Source organism: Molothrus ater, chromosome 13, assembly GCF_012460135.2.
Source record: "Molothrus ater isolate BHLD 08-10-18 breed brown headed cowbird chromosome 13, BPBGC_Mater_1.1, whole genome shotgun sequence".
Classification (NCBI taxonomy): Eukaryota; Metazoa; Chordata; class Aves; order Passeriformes; family Icteridae; genus Molothrus; species Molothrus ater.
In genome coordinates this window covers 6,331,037-6,346,600 of record NC_050490.2, presented here as the reverse complement: position 1 = coordinate 6,346,600, position 15,564 = coordinate 6,331,037, and the positions used below count along the sequence as shown (strand labels likewise).

At 43.6% G+C, this 15,564-nt stretch overlaps 1 protein-coding gene across 1 annotated transcript in view; it reads right to left on the bottom strand.

Annotated features, from left to right (window-relative positions):
* The window catches only part of MYO1E (myosin IE), a 76,941-nt gene extending 62,873 nt beyond the window's left edge, over positions 1 to 14,068 (bottom strand). The window contains 3 exon segments of the mRNA XM_036389366.2: positions 13,781 to 13,792; positions 13,795 to 13,846; positions 13,848 to 14,068. Coding sequence (XP_036245259.2) covers positions 13,781 to 13,792; positions 13,795 to 13,846; positions 13,848 to 14,068 — 285 coding nt within the window.
* Between the last annotated feature and the right edge of the window lie 1,496 nt (positions 14,069 to 15,564).

The following is a 15,564-nucleotide window of genomic DNA, read 5'->3' as shown; positions in this document are numbered from 1 at the left end:
AGAAGGGAAGGCATGAGAAAGGCAACTGTAGAGGGTGAGAGCTAAGACTAGATTCAGGCAGGTATTTCAAAGCCACATTGCTGATCTGTGGGTAAGAGGACATTTCCTGTATGAGGCTAGAATCACAGAAGGTGTCAGACTGAACCAATTCCATCAGCAATATTAAAGGCTTATAAACAGATGGAAAGAGCACTACTAAGGTAGAGCTGAAGGAGCAGAACTCCACATGGAAATTGGAAGCAGCTTGCCTGGACCAGATGAGGCTCCCACCATCCCCTCTAAGATTTATTTCCCTTATTCTCTGTCCTGTTTGAGAAAGTTCTGTCACTCAGCCTGCTATGGACCAAGTCCCATTTCTCTCACAGGGGGCACAGTGTAGTCTGCACGTATCATCTGCCAAAACCAGCAGAGCATTCCAGCCCTCTCTCACCCTATAGATAATTCAGGCTCCTAGAAGAGCTCCACAACACAATCCATGGTAGCAGTTAGGGACATGCCTGAGATATATTCCCCACTCCATCCTTATTAAAATGACACCAGAACAAAACAACACCCACAGAGCGATCACAAAGGCTCTGCACAGCTTTGGTACTTGGGGAGGCTCTCCCCCATTGTCACACTAGAGACTGGAAGGCAGAACAGGAATAAGGATGCAAAACTGTAAGTTTTACTACAGCTGTAGTAGTAAATGGATAGAACAACAGAAATGTACTCCCCCCATCTGCCAGTTCTAATACTTTGTGTCCGGGCCTGCCCTGACTTAAAACACCACCTTAAAAAAAACCCAAAAACTAGTTTTATTTATTTGTTTTATTTCTTGAATATATTTCAAAGTCTTCAAAAATACAAAGAAGGAAAAATGAGAGCCTAAGCATCTCATTGAGGTGTGATGCAAAATAAGTAGGTTGGTTCATTTAAATGAGGCTGACTTCTACTCCCCTGAAGAGTTTCAATTGGCCAAGTACAATTCCAAAACAAGCCCTAAAAGGACACAATTAGCTACAGAATGTAGTTTCATTGTTCACTGTATCCTGTCACCAGCCTGAACATAATTTTAGCTACTAAATTTGAGCTGCTTTGTTTTAGCAATCAGATGATATTAATTTCCCCTTTGTTTTTTTTTCTTTTCCTGTTTGTACACCTGCACTATCAATGAGCAAACAGCAACAGGATTAGTATTTTAAAGTTAACCAACTACTCCACACCTGTAAAGAGCAGGATTATAAAATATTTTCAAAGGCTTGCAGGAAAAAAAAAAACCAAACACCATAACAGCCTTGACTTTTAACTTTTAAGATGTCAGTGTAGTTACCAGGCAAAATAACCTTGAAATAAGAATGTATATTGTCCCTACACACTGTCTGCTTCAGATGTAAAATGAATGACCACAGCCACCTCACCACAGGTAGTTAACATGACAATTACTGACTCTCCACCTACATATTTTGAAGTGCAGACTGGGAAGAACTCCCCAGCGTCTTAAGTGCTTCTAGAACAGTCAAAGTTAATACTGGTATTCTTGGTTTTTGACTGAAGTCTCCCCCCCACTCCCACCCCCCAAGTTAAGAGCCATTTAACCATTTTTGAGTATCAGAGACCCAGTACAAACCACAACCGGTTCGTCACAGCCAAACTGACAAGACCAGTTTTGCTTGTTTTGTCCCTCCCAGTCCCAGACTGGGCTCCAGCCACACTCAGATAAGCCCCCCTCCCCGCAGGGCTGCAGGGTAAAGTTTGTTTACTGCTGCATTTTAAATGTATTCTGGTCTCAGAATAGACCCACAGATGGGACAAGTCCAGTGAAAAAGCCACCTAATGGCCTCAGGTGCAAAAACACCTCAGCCTGCTGCAGCATTGAGAAATTACCTGAACAAAAGAAAACCTGATTTCAGCAGGTGAACACTCTCGAGGTGTGTCAGACTAAATAGCTCTTCATGACTAATTCATTAACTGTGGTAACCACACACTGCTGCGTTACAAACTACCACCTTGGGAACATCCATCACAGCATCCTCAGTGGTTTCTGAAGCACCTGCCCATACTCTAAGGGTACAGCCTGTACTGCCAGTACAGCCCAAACAGACTTGCTTCAGCACTTGTCAGCTTTCACACCGTTAAGCCTCTTTTCAGAATAAACAGCTCTTAAATTCCTCTTCCCAAAAGAAGTGCTCAGCTCCGGGAAAAAAACCAGTTGTTCAAGTCTATAAACTTATCCTGTGGCACTGAAACAGGGATTTAAAACTCTGTATTACGTTCTAGTCTTCTGGATCGTTTTCAGACATTCTTTCTTATTCAGAACTGGAGGTTTTTAGTTCTGTCAAGACTGTGTCCATAAAGGATTCATTTCAGCCATTCTGACACATGCAGCTGAACATATTTAGTCTCAGTTCAAGTATAGACTGCTGCAATTAAGAACAAAAAAAGGTAAATCTTAGTTTGTCTTTTTACTGGTGAATTGCATGGAAGCAGATAAGGTAACCAGCTATTCCAGCACCAAGCAGTGCCTACACTGTCAGTGATTAAAATGCTTTTCTGAAATATATCGTATTTGCTTCTTTCCCAAATAGCTTTAATAGTGACTATTTAAGAAAGCAGATTTAGGGCTTGGGGTTCCCTCCTCACCCCTAAATCTGTACAGAAGATATGAGCCCTTTCCAGTAAAAGTCTCAGAAAAAATACCAAGGAGAAGGTTAGGAGATGCAAGTAAGCTGATGTTCTAAATATTGTTTCCTTTTCCACAGTTAAATATTTAAGTGCTCATTTCACCAAAGTACTCAGTAACACTCACTAATTCCAACTCTTTACAACACAAAATACACCACTACTAATGTGTAGACCAAGGGAAGCTCCACTGGAGAACAAGGATTTGCAACCATGTAAATACAAGTTTTTAGTACTGTGAAGAGTCAGGCCCACCTCTGTTAGGGGCCCCCACGAGTGCCACTGACCGTGACTGTAACTCCAGGCAGAAACTGCGCAATGCACAGCCACCAAGGAAATGGACCCCTGAGACTCTGCCAGGATTAAGCCACGGATGGAGGCAGGTTAGATGTCCAGGAACACTGGATTACCTCTCTCCTTTAGGATGTCCATTCTGTCTAGAATACCAAATATGGGAATAAGCAGCCACTGCCCCACTTCCTCTCAAGTGCTCCTAGAATGTACCAAGAATAAAAACACAAACGACAGGAAGAAACCACTGCTGGTCATGAACTTACTCTGCATATTGAGATCAGGTCTCTGTGGACTGGGTGTGCTGGTATTTCAGGCATTAAGAACCCTGGAACCAGAATTCCTATTACCACTAGAAAAGCTTTAACAAACAGCACTCATGGGAGCAGCAGTTAAGACTCCTGTAGCAGTCAGCTGAGTTACTGACACTGGTACTGGCAAACCAAGTACTCCTTTCAACATTAGAACTACCAGTTACCAATAGTGAAATAATTAAACCATTCTCTCTGTGCTGCTGAAGTTCAACCTCTTTGTAGCCTCACATTTCATTACATATTCCTGAGACTGAAGGTCAAAGTCACTGGAGGCTACAGGGAACACATATTCTGTGTGCTTGAAGACAGCTTCAAGCTAGATCAGATTAATCTCCTTTATTGTATATACTTTTAAAATCACAACAGAAGCCATTTCAGTTTTATCAAATCTAAGTTTTGCTGACCACATACCAGAATATATGCTGATTTGTTATTTAAAGCAAGTATCAAATTGAGCAAATTCTTATTTTCTCCAATACACTGAATCTAGTCCTTTACTGCTATGCAGATATTTATTACAGAATGCTGAGAGACAAGAGTGACAATTATAGACAAATATCTAAGCTGTTTAAGAAACCAGGCTCAGTCATTAGAAACAGGTACTCAACGTTATCTCAAGTTTCAGACACTGGATACTCAGGTACTACCAAGTCCTCTTTCACTTGTAGGTACACTTCTGACCTGACTTTCTCTGCTGAAGGCCTATCCCTGCTTTCCTTCTCATCTGAAAACAGTTCACGCTTTGAACTCTGTGGTTGCAACTCAATGCTGAGACAAACAACAACTAAAGCACAGCAAAACAGCAAAAGCAGTGGCCTCTCCTACAATGAAGTCATTCTGCCCACTCCCAACTCTGCTTCAAATGGAGCTCAAGATTTTGCTCACTAAAGGCCAGACCTCAGCTCAGACCTCCACAGACATACATGGAGCTATAACAGGATCTCATACAGGATTTGTTACAAAACATCCCAGTTCACTTTTTTCCCTGGGTCAAGTCTAACCCTTCTTTAAAAACCATACCAAACAGCAGAGTCTGTAGAAGTTACTCCAACCTCTATTTGCTGGCAGTCTCTTCCTCTAATGAGGATCACCAATACAGTCCCTGGCGCCTGGCAGGGCTCTGACCTCTGTTCCTGGCAGGACCTTGCCCTCAGCCACTGGCAAGTTCTGGCCCCTAAATGCCCAAGGGCTGCTGAGTCCCAGCTCAGCTGGGAGGAGAATGTCCCTCCTCACAGCAGCACTGTGTGCCAGTGCCACCAGGGCTCCAGCAAAGGTGGCTGCAGGCAGCTGGGATCAGGAACTCCCAGCTACCGCAGGAAAAAGCAGGAAGAGATGCTTGCAAAGCCAACAGCCACAGCAGAGCAAACAATGGCCAGCAGTCTGGGTACAGCTCAGGATAGAATTGGGCATTTTTAGCTCTTCTCCAATTTTTTAGCAGGTTTACACTGCTCCTCCATAGCAGGAGGCACATGCTTCCCCTCCACCAGGGCCAATCAATTCCAAAAAGGCACCTTACCTCAGTCTACTCAAGTCCTGCAGGATACACAAAAAATCAGCCAGGATCCCCTCAAAAACTGAACACACAAATTGCCCTACTCTGAGAAGCTATTTTTGCTTTTCCACTGCAAAGACCGGAATGTTTTTGTAGGAAACTTTGGTTTGCTGAACCTAGCAATTACTAACCAATATAGCGGTTCCCAGTGCATACTTGAGGGAAGCACTGAAAAAGGCTTTGGAGACTACCAACAACAGAGCATCAAGTCCTGGAAACATGACTGCAAGTAAGGCACAGTTTTTAAGTGGAGAAAATAAATCCAGCTGAAGTGATTCTGTTCTTAGTGGATGTACTATATTTGCATTGGCCAACTCAAATATTTGTTTTCTTGGATTCAGCCAATTCAGAATTCAAGAACAAATCAAGTTTAGAAGGGAAGTGGAATATTTCATGCTACAGAAGCTACATGTAACAAAATCATGCTTAGTCATATCAGCTTTCACTGTAGCAAATTTTTTAATTCAAATTATGGTAGGAGAGATATCAGAAGTTTCCTGACAGAAGTAGTGTATTAATTTAACCTGCTCTCATAAAAATTACACTATCAAGAATCAACAAAAAATACAGAAGTATGATAAAAGGGTCTAATATAACTATGGATTCCCATGACTCATTATTTTTTCCTAGATGATTGCATCCTATCATTGATTCCTTCAAAAACAATCTATATTTAGCTATACAGCAGAAATAATTACACAAAATCCATGTTTCTTTTGCCTTATCAGAAGATACCATAGATTTATCTACTACTTCAGACTATGTAGACAGCTTATACCTCTGTGCTCTGAAAGCAAGAATGGGTGGGCTTGTAGCTTTATATCCTTTCTGGAATGAATCCAACCACATTTTTAATTCCCCATTTAATTTACCTGTAGTATGACTGTTTTCAGTTACTGTTATAAATACTTTTGCACATTTCTCTTTCTTTAGGTATGTACTGAATACAGGTGGGCATCAGTACAGGAAAACAAATTCTTTCAGAATTAATAAACAGACAAAACAAACGCTCCTCAAATACTGAAAGAATAAACAAATACTTAAAAGTATGCACTTGCTTTGAGTCCCATGAAATAGTTTTTAAGATTAGGTTTAACAAAAGTTCTCCTTCAATATGCCTCATGTTAGCAAAAGAAGTATTTTTTGGTTCATACATCAAAACACCTGCAGTAAGCCCAAAACCCAAGCGATCAGGAGGTGAACAGTGTGTGCCAGAAGCAGCACAGCAGCTCAAAGATGTTCACAACATCCAGGTAAACTTCTGCCCTCGGAATGTTCCTGCTACCCCTCAGAGCAGCAGCACTTCCACACCAAAGAGCTACCAGAGAGCCCAGGGACTCCAAATGCGCTGGCAGCGTAAAGCACACTCTGCATCTGCACACTTCTTCACAAAGCTGTGAATAACACAGGGTTGGAAGTTATTGCAAAAGCAAATTTGGAAGCACTTAGGCATTTGTGCAGACTTGTATCCTTCAAGGCAGGAAAAAAAACCAAAACAAAACAAGATGAGACAAGTTCTTGACTACTGCTTGGCACTGCAAATACATTACTAACAAGAGGTTCCAATTTCCATCTTTCTGTATTTGTGCTATTAGCAATATCCAACTCAAAGCACAGGAAAAGACATCAATCACTGCAAAAGATAGCAGTGTGCATTGGTAAACTGCCTAGAATTAAAGCCTCACAAATGTTGTGGAATGTCAGACTGAAAACAGAAGACTGTCCTAGGGTGCAAGATCAAACACCAGGCAGCATATTTTATAAGACACAAGCAGGAAAGACTTTAAAGCTGTTGAAAACATTGTGCTGGCTTTTGAGGGTATCAGGCTGCATTGTTCAGACTTGAGTATGACTTCAACACTTAAATTAGACAAGGCTGACCAAGAAGTGGTTACAAACTCAGGCTCAGCTGATGACAGTGATTCAGTGAGTGGTTCTGAGCTGGCACAGAAAAAAAGCCCCACACTTCCTGTACAGGGACAAGTGCAGCAAGTCACTACGAGACTGCTAATCCTCTTTGAAGGATGCCAACCAAAACCTCTAATTTAGACTTCAGATTGCTGAAAAAAGCATGAAAATAGCTTCTAGAAGCACATGTTTTTGCATAAACTATTTATGTCCCCTTTTTTTGAAGGAGTCTAAAGAAAAACATCTATTATCACTCCATCCCAAAGCCACTGCACTGATCCCCTGAAAGCCAGAAGTGGCTTTCACCAGACACTTCTGGAAGCTGAAAAATCACACACATGACAGCAGAGCACCAGACCTATTTTATAATCCTTTTGACACTTCCAGGACACTGTTGATCAGACGTATACTCAAGATCTGCTAATATCTGGCTTTAACTTTCAAGTTCACATTTAGTAAGTTATGTTAATAGATAAGCCTTTGTACTTTAAAAGCACTTGTAAGTAGGCTTCCCAATAGGCATCACTTCTGATAGCTCTGACTCATGCTCCAATTGCCAACACTGCTTTCCTTGTCAGCTCTTACATTTCTTTTGTTTAAAGAAGTATTTTCAGTTTCAACTTAAAAAAATTAAATTCAGAATTTTGTAAAAATTACACTTTATAATTTATGAACCCAATCCATGAATGGTTTTAGTATCAATTAAATGCTGCTGTGTCTTTGGAAAAAAACCTTGACCATCCTTCTTCCTAGGCTGTTTACATTACAGAATCTTGGGTTTAGATGCACTTCCTTGTGTAGAGGACACCATCAAACCCCAAATCCATTTACACATTTATTTGAAGCATATTCAACAGAAGGGGCAGAAAACACCTGTGAGGTTCAGTGTGTGGAAAAGCTGTAGACCAAGACACCTTTTCTGATCACAGCAATGACTCAGTCAAGCAGAGAGAACAGATCCCATGCACTGCCAGGACTTGACTGCACACCTGGCGTCCCCAGGGGGTAGTCACAGTTCTGAAGTGAGGGAGGAAAGCAGTAGGTGGAGGATAGGAAAGCTAGAAGATGAGGATGAGTCAGGAGGAGTGACAACCGTACTTCCTGGGCAGGACAGTAACTGGCATCTCAGGAATGTGGGGAAGGGAGTAGGAGATGGGAAAGTCTGAATCGAGCCCAGGAAGGTCTGACTAAATTACAGTTCCTCACACCCAAGCTGCCCCAGGAGTACCACGGGGGACTGAGGTGAACGTCTGAGCAAGTCCTAAGAGACAGCTCTCAGTTCTCATCTGAAGAGAGAAAATTCCTGTTTACTTCCTGCCATATTTCTCTGATGTTTACAAATACTTTTACAGCCATAGTAGAAATGATAAAAGCCAAACAACACACTACAGCTATCCAGAGTCCTCTGACTACAGCAGTTCCAAAAGTCAGCAGGCACCCCATACACCTGGAACACTTCTCCATACAAAGCAGTACAAAAATCCACTTCAATCAGAGTTGAAAACAATGCTGGTCAATTGCTAGTGACCAGCATCAACCAGAGAAGCTCCTTGGCAGACCATAGGTAGTGAAGAAGTGAACGGCCTCCAACAGATGAGAAAATGTGTGAGAGAACCTTTATATGATTTTCCCTGAAATTTTAGCCTTTTGTGCTGAGGTAAACTTTCCTGCTTATATTAATGGGGAGAGTTTAGATAGTACAAAGTGGCTTGATTCAAAGAGCTACCAGTAATGCAAGCCAATCCTTTCTTACCAAAGCCTATTCCTGGATTTCTGTGCTTGCAGAGGAACTGAAATATTTTCCAAATCCTTATTTTTGTAGCACACACATAAACACACTCCTCCCAGTTCCAAAAACTGCTTCAATTTTACTGCTTCTAGTCTAGCACGGTTAACTCCCAGAACAAAACCCTTGTTAATTAGGTGCAAAATCCCCTTCTAACACAGTTCTTAATGCCTTTCAGTAGCCACACACCACCTAGATCTGGAATGCAGCTTCTTAAAAAAAGCAGACTGAAGGATTGCATTACAAGAGTGCTCTACTAAACTGAAAAGGAAAGCAGATGAATTTATCATTTATAAGCCATTTATTGCGGCAATAACTAGAACCAAAGGGTAAACAAAAGCCTGACAACTTGCAGGCCAGTCCCAGGCTGGTCTCCATCAGCAGAACTACAATAACCTGTGTCAGAACTCTTCAGGCAACTACAGGAAACTCACTCCCAGGGTTAGCCTGGCAAAGTAAAAGCTAGGAGCCCAAGAGGGAAAAAGACACCTATCTTTTTGCTCCCTTCCTCATCACAACCTGCAGCAACTAAGTTAGGCTTTATTAATACAAAGGATTCTTCTGGGACTCTGAAGATGTTTATTTACATGTTCTATACGTTAGTATCATTAATGCATACATGCAGACTATATTAGAATACAAATCCAAACACACAGGAATTTCATAATCCTGATGCTGAAATAAGAAATACTAAAACTTTTATTCTTTATAATGTATCTTGGATACAGCAAGATATGACTATTTAGATCAATGACAATTTTTGACTAACTCCTGCAACTGAAAAGAGAATATACTGGTATTTATGAAGTCAAATTAATTTAAATTACTACAAAAGATGATAATAACAGTTCTGTAAAGAGACGTACAACTTTTTACTGTTTTGAGCAATGTAGCAAGCATACTTTCCATATTAAGATGGGAACACTACTAAGATTTTACTGAAAACTCATAAAAGTTTAACATTCCATGTGCTAACCATGACAAAACTCATTTTAACTTCACTCATGCCACATGTGCAGCAATGCCTTAAGAACAAGGCAGTGAGACTGGTGAATGTTATTCCTTTAAGTTAAGAAAAAGTGGATGCAAATAATTTGTTTAAACTACTAATAGCATTGCCACCCCATTTCCATCACAAGTTGTTATGTATGTAGAACAGAAAAAAACATATCTGGGAGGCAAAAGAGTTGATGAGAAAATTAGTCAAGATCTACATACATACACAATCACAGGTTCAGTTTCCAGCTGCAAAAGTTGTATTTGAGTAACATTCTGCATACATTAGTGTCTTCTGAAAAATGCTCTAACATACACAGTATATCCATAATCATTCTAGAGGTCTAAACTAGAAACAAAAACAAGCAGGCACACAATGCAAGCCTAAACAAAACACATCAAATGCTACTGTGTTTTAGTATATTTTATATATAAGCCAGAAAGAAACATCATCCAGCTGAAGATTTTCCATTAATGCACCTCTAGACATAACGCAAAGCACATGCTGTTACCCTCCCTAGTATTGCACACTTGGCAGAAAGCAAGGTTTGAGCTGAGGCTACTGTCTGCAGCACCAGACAGAAAAGCACCCTTCACATACAGAAGCATCACTGTCTTGCCTGTGACTTCCCTGCAGGAAAAAAAGACTTAATGGAGTATAAGGTCCCAGTTCCCATCACACATTCACTATTTCAGAACTGAATCCTAAAGGCCAGCAAGTCCCCTCAGGCTAATCCAGTCAGTCATTTCTGCAGACTTTCATGGGCACTACATGGAATCAAGACATCCTCAGCTTCTTGCTGGACTGGGCTATAAACATCTGCCCTCTTCTGATGCCAAACTGCTATAAAAATGTTTCCTTTTAAAAATCAGCCTTCCGTCCTTGCTGAAGAGATGGAACCACAAAGACACCAAGTACACCCAGATAAAATGTACATACTGACTGCAGTGTTACAGAAAATTGCTTAGCACTGAAATACTGGTTAAAGGTAACATAGAAACACATCGGGTTTTTTAACCTAAGTATATTGGACAACCCTGGCTTGCTCAACAACTTGTGAGCTAATCCAGACACTGCTTTCTCTTGAGAGCTTTCCCTTCTCTGCCCAACAAATTGGTACAAAACCTCGGCAGAAGTTCTCTGGAACAGAGATTATGCAAAAGCAGACAAAGTTGATCACTGATGGGTTGTTGTTGGAGTGGAGCATTTATTTGATTTTTGTGGTCGGCTTATTTTCTAAATATAGCAGCAGTTTATGTCTTAGAGAACATACTTGCTGATTGACATTCAAAGTTTTATCTTTAGAAGAGTCAAAGCCAGCTGACAGTACTCAGGGGAACAATCTCTCCCTGAAGACTAAAGAGCTACTTTAAATCAAAGGTCCAAGATAATTTTTGTAATGTGATACAGATTCTCTATCCAATTCCAGATCCTCCAATGCATCTCCATGAACTACCCCATAACATGAAGGTTCTAATTCACAGTATAACATAACATAGCATAAAGTTCAGCAGACTTTCCTGCTTCCCTTTCAAGCATGTTCCAGCTTAGTTTCACCATGAGGCTTCCTGAATATTATGGATAGAGTCCTTCACTGGAGTGGGACTACTTGGCACTGACATAATACCCAGTTTTTGAAGACTTAAAAGCTTCAGCTAAGCTGTTAGAGGCTTTGAGGATTTTTTATTTTGAATTTAAAACACTGAAACACAAAGTGGATGCATTTCAAGAGAAAAATTTCAAGATGCCAGATGTTCCTTAGTCTTGTCAGTTTTACTACAGTTTTGCCCCTCTGTTGCTCATTCCCACCTTGTACTGCCACGTACAGCCATGGAACAGCTCATCCATTCCATGCTGGCAGATCTCCTCCTCAAACCACCCTGTTAACGTAACACATCTATCGACCTGGATTAAAAATAAACCAGCCAAAGGAGCAGACATGTTGCTAAGTGCAGGGAGCTTTGCAGGGTGCCAGGTGAGCTGGGCGGGGCAGTGCACCATGGCAGGGAGTGGCCAAGGCACCAGGGACAGAGCAGTGACACTGGGATCTGCTTTGCTCGGTCAGATGGCCCCAGAAGCACCGAGAGCACCTGGTGTCACTCAGTGGCAACTCAGCACCCTGCACCGGGGACCCTGTCAAACAGGAAAGGGTCACTCTGAGGTCTACAGTGAAGAAGAGATGGCAGAAAAGACTCGATTTAGAAAACACAAAACACTTGCAACACTCAGCTTCTTTCACCCTTCAGACATCAAAACTGTTAAGACAAAAATAAGGGGAATAATGTGAGTTTTTTATACCGCACAGAGAATGGGTATAAAGTTTCAGGATATTAGTAGCATGATTCATGTTCATCAGCAGTCATTCTAAGTCCTGCCAGGCAATCCTTCTGCCAACTAAGTTACAAAATACTACCTTCTAATGACTATCAAACAATGGTTTGGGCAAAATTATTTGGAAAAGCAGCTCTTTCAAAAACATTATTTTCTAGTTTTGTTGTAATAATTACTTACCAATAATCTAAAAATGCAATTCATATAATTTTGAGATATCACAGTGAAAAAGTACTTTAAGTATTAAATTAAAAGCTAGGGAATAACTGTCTGAATACACCCCTACAAAGTGTATCTTGTGGAAGATAGTAAGTACCTTATTTTGATAAAGTAAATCTCACGGAGTATGCTGCCAGTTAGTTATGTGTATTCACAGAAAATGATTAAAACATTTCATTAAAAAGGAATGAATGGACCCCACAGCAGATCAACTAATACACTGATTTCAAAGTATTACTGGTAACAGGCAGACACACCTGAGGCACCTGCAACAAAGACTTCCAACCCCATTTAACATGCCAGCAGTGTAAGCAATGACCCAGTCTCCGCCAAGGAGCCCATTTGTGCCACAGGTGTCTGTGACACAGCAGGTACTTGAGGAGCAAAGATTAAGTCTAACGAGTTGATCTGAATCACCTGGCAAAACAATCAGCCCGCAGGGAACACAAGCACCTATCTTATTCAAAGCTCCTTACCAAAACCAAGTTTTTAAGAGATAGTTGGTATCATTATCCCTGACTTCAAGAGAAGTTTTAGTTTCCTAACTTGTGCAATACTTTATTTAAAGCAAAGATCTTGCTCCACATAGATGTAACCAGGTCCAACTTCACTTGCCTCAGGAAGTCAAAGCAGAGGCAATGGCAATAAGAAAGACATCCTTGAAAAGGTATTGGGAGTGAAGCTTTGAATACACAAGAAATAGGTTGGTCAGTCTAGTTTAAATCTCAACCTTAGTTAAGCTTTAGCAAAAATAGTGCAAAAGTTTTTCAAGTATCTTAACACTCAGATCTTTAGTACTCTGCTTTAGACCAGAGTAAATTTTTAAGTAAATTACTTGTTTAAAAGTTATGGATTTTAGCCTAGTTTATTACCACATAGGATTCTTCACTACTTGTTCTTAGTTCTTGTGTAACAGGTAGACATAATCGTTATTTGGGTTACCTCAGGATGAAAGCTATTATCAATCATCAGGAGGCAATTACTAAAGGCGAAGCAGGTTCACCTGCGAACCTCAGTTTTCCCTCAGTCCAGCACCGAAGATGTTTTCCTGACATCGCATCCCCTCATGACACCCAGCAGCGCACAGCCCAGCAGCGGCGGTGCCCAGCTCCCGGGTTCGGGAGCCGCCTTTGCAGCACACCTGAGAGCTCCCGCCGCCGGACCGGGCACCGGAGCGACCCCGGCAGGGCGGCAGCGCCGGGCACCGCAGGGCCGGGCTGCGGCTCTGTCCGCCGAGAGCCCTCGGCCAGCGCCCTCTGAACCAGAGGCGTCACCTGTTGTTGTACTGCTCCCGTCCCCCTGCCAGGGGACTGCTCCTACCGAGGACACCAACATCCAAAACCTTCCGAAGCCAAGCGGCGGGAGAGGGCGGCACCCGCGGCTCGCGCTCCACAGGCGGCGCCGGCCCTGCCCGCGCCCCGCGATGGGACAAGCGGGTTCGGGACGAGACTGAAGGCACCGACCCGGGTCTGCAGGGCCGGCAGCCGCTGGCCCTCGCCAAGTGCCTGGCATGGCCCGGCTTCCACAGGCCGGCGCTGTTACACAACCTGCTCCCTGGCCAGGAGCGGGACACGGAGCGCTGCCGCGGCCCCTTCCCGGCACCGCGCGAGGGGACGCAGGGGGACACGACAGCCGCCCTCCCGCCACCCCTGCCCCGCGGGCCCCGGCCCCGCCACAGCTGCCCCGGCCCCGCTCGGCCCCCTGCCGAGCTCTCCGCTCACCATCGCTGCTCCTCGGCGCTGTGCTGCCCGCGGCTGTGCCCAGACACGCCGGCGCCCCGGGACGGAGGGACGGGCGGAGGGGAGGGGGCAGCAGCTCCGCCCTCCCCGCGCGCGCAGCTCCCGGCGGGGCGGGGCCGGGCGGGCAGCGGCGCGGTGCAGGGGCCGGCGGCGCGCTGTGAGGGCCGGAGGGGGCGAGGGGCCGGCACCGGGGCTGCCCCGCGCCGCCGATGTGTCCATAAATGGAGAACTCGCCACGGCGCAGCCAATGGCCGCACGCCGGGACGTCATTCCCTGAGGGAATCCCGGAGCGCGGGGTTCGCCCGCTCCGGCCCAGGGCCCGGACGGCCGCTGCTCCTGGAGCGCCCCGGGATGAGCACCGGGAGAAGCACGAGGATGAGCTCCCCCTCACAGCGCTGACACGCCTTCAGCCGGCGGGGGCGGCCGGACCCCCGCAAGCGTGCTGCGTGCACTGCCCTCCTCCCTCGTACCCACAGAGCTAAGGTGCTGCTGTCCCTGGAAACACTGGGAAGGAAGCACGATGCATCTTGTCACCGGGGGGACGCTGAAACAATCCCTGCAGGCATCTCACAGACGCGGAACAGCCCAGGCGCCTGCAGGCAGCCGGCATCTACTGCACGATGCTCAGCTCGTTCTGACCAGAACACAACCAGCACAACTTCAGGGGCTGCGCTTTCTAAGCGATCAAACCAATAAACCCGCCCGAAGCTGGCTACTGTAGTTCTGTTAGCAAACGTTTCACCTCAGGCTTGAAGCCCTGCTGTTTGCTCTAATGGATTTCTAATGCCACTTCTAAGGCAGAATATAAATAAAATGGAAACAACATAATGTAACAATCATAACAACAGCCAGCCCCCGAGTCATATGTTGATACTGCTTCCAAACCACTTTGAAAACCACTTAGAATGGGTAAAGATCCTGGGTTTCATCAATAGATTGCACTGGGATTTAGTTTATTTCTGATTAAAAAGAAGGGCAGTTATTGGAAAAAATAGGGAGTAGTTTATACACAATAAACATATTTCCATTGTTTTTATGAACAAGATAAAGACTTGTGTCCACACTAATTTAGAGATTAGGCATGAGCGCATTCACTTCTGGCTTTTTGGGGAACACTGCTCAGAGCCAGGGTCTGGTTGTGCAGCCAGATCTGCCAGTGCAGAGGAAGGACAGTGCTGTTCAGCACGTGGCTTCATCCTCACAGATGTGCCTGCAGGACAGGTGTGATGGGGTGCAGACATTAAACACATGGCTGATCAGGTGTTACAAACTCAAACCACCTGATGTGCACAACACAGAAATGGGACAAAACTTCAACTACCTGCCCTCTCTCATGTCCCACAGCCTTTGGTGGTTTGGATGAAACACAACAGTCCTTTGGGGATGTTTCATCCTTGGTTTTGAAGAATAAACAAAACACTTCTCAGCTCAGCTGAGCTTGTACTGTATAATTACTGATCATGTGACGCTTGGGATTTCCATAGTGGATTGCTTGGCTGTTGGCTGACTTTGATAGGAGAGGTAGGTAATATTTTCATTGAGAAAATAGCTGGGTAGCAAATATGACCTGCTACAGCTATTAAAGCAAAAATATATCTGATAGTGCTAATAATGCATAGAACTTCACAGGAGAAGTTTCACACTGTGATTCTCTACAGAAGGTGAGTATGGCAGTTTTATGGAAATAGAACAAAAATAATTTGCCTAGCATTTCATTTGAACATGGAAATGTTATGTAAAATTATGAGGCTGATAAAAAGCAGTTA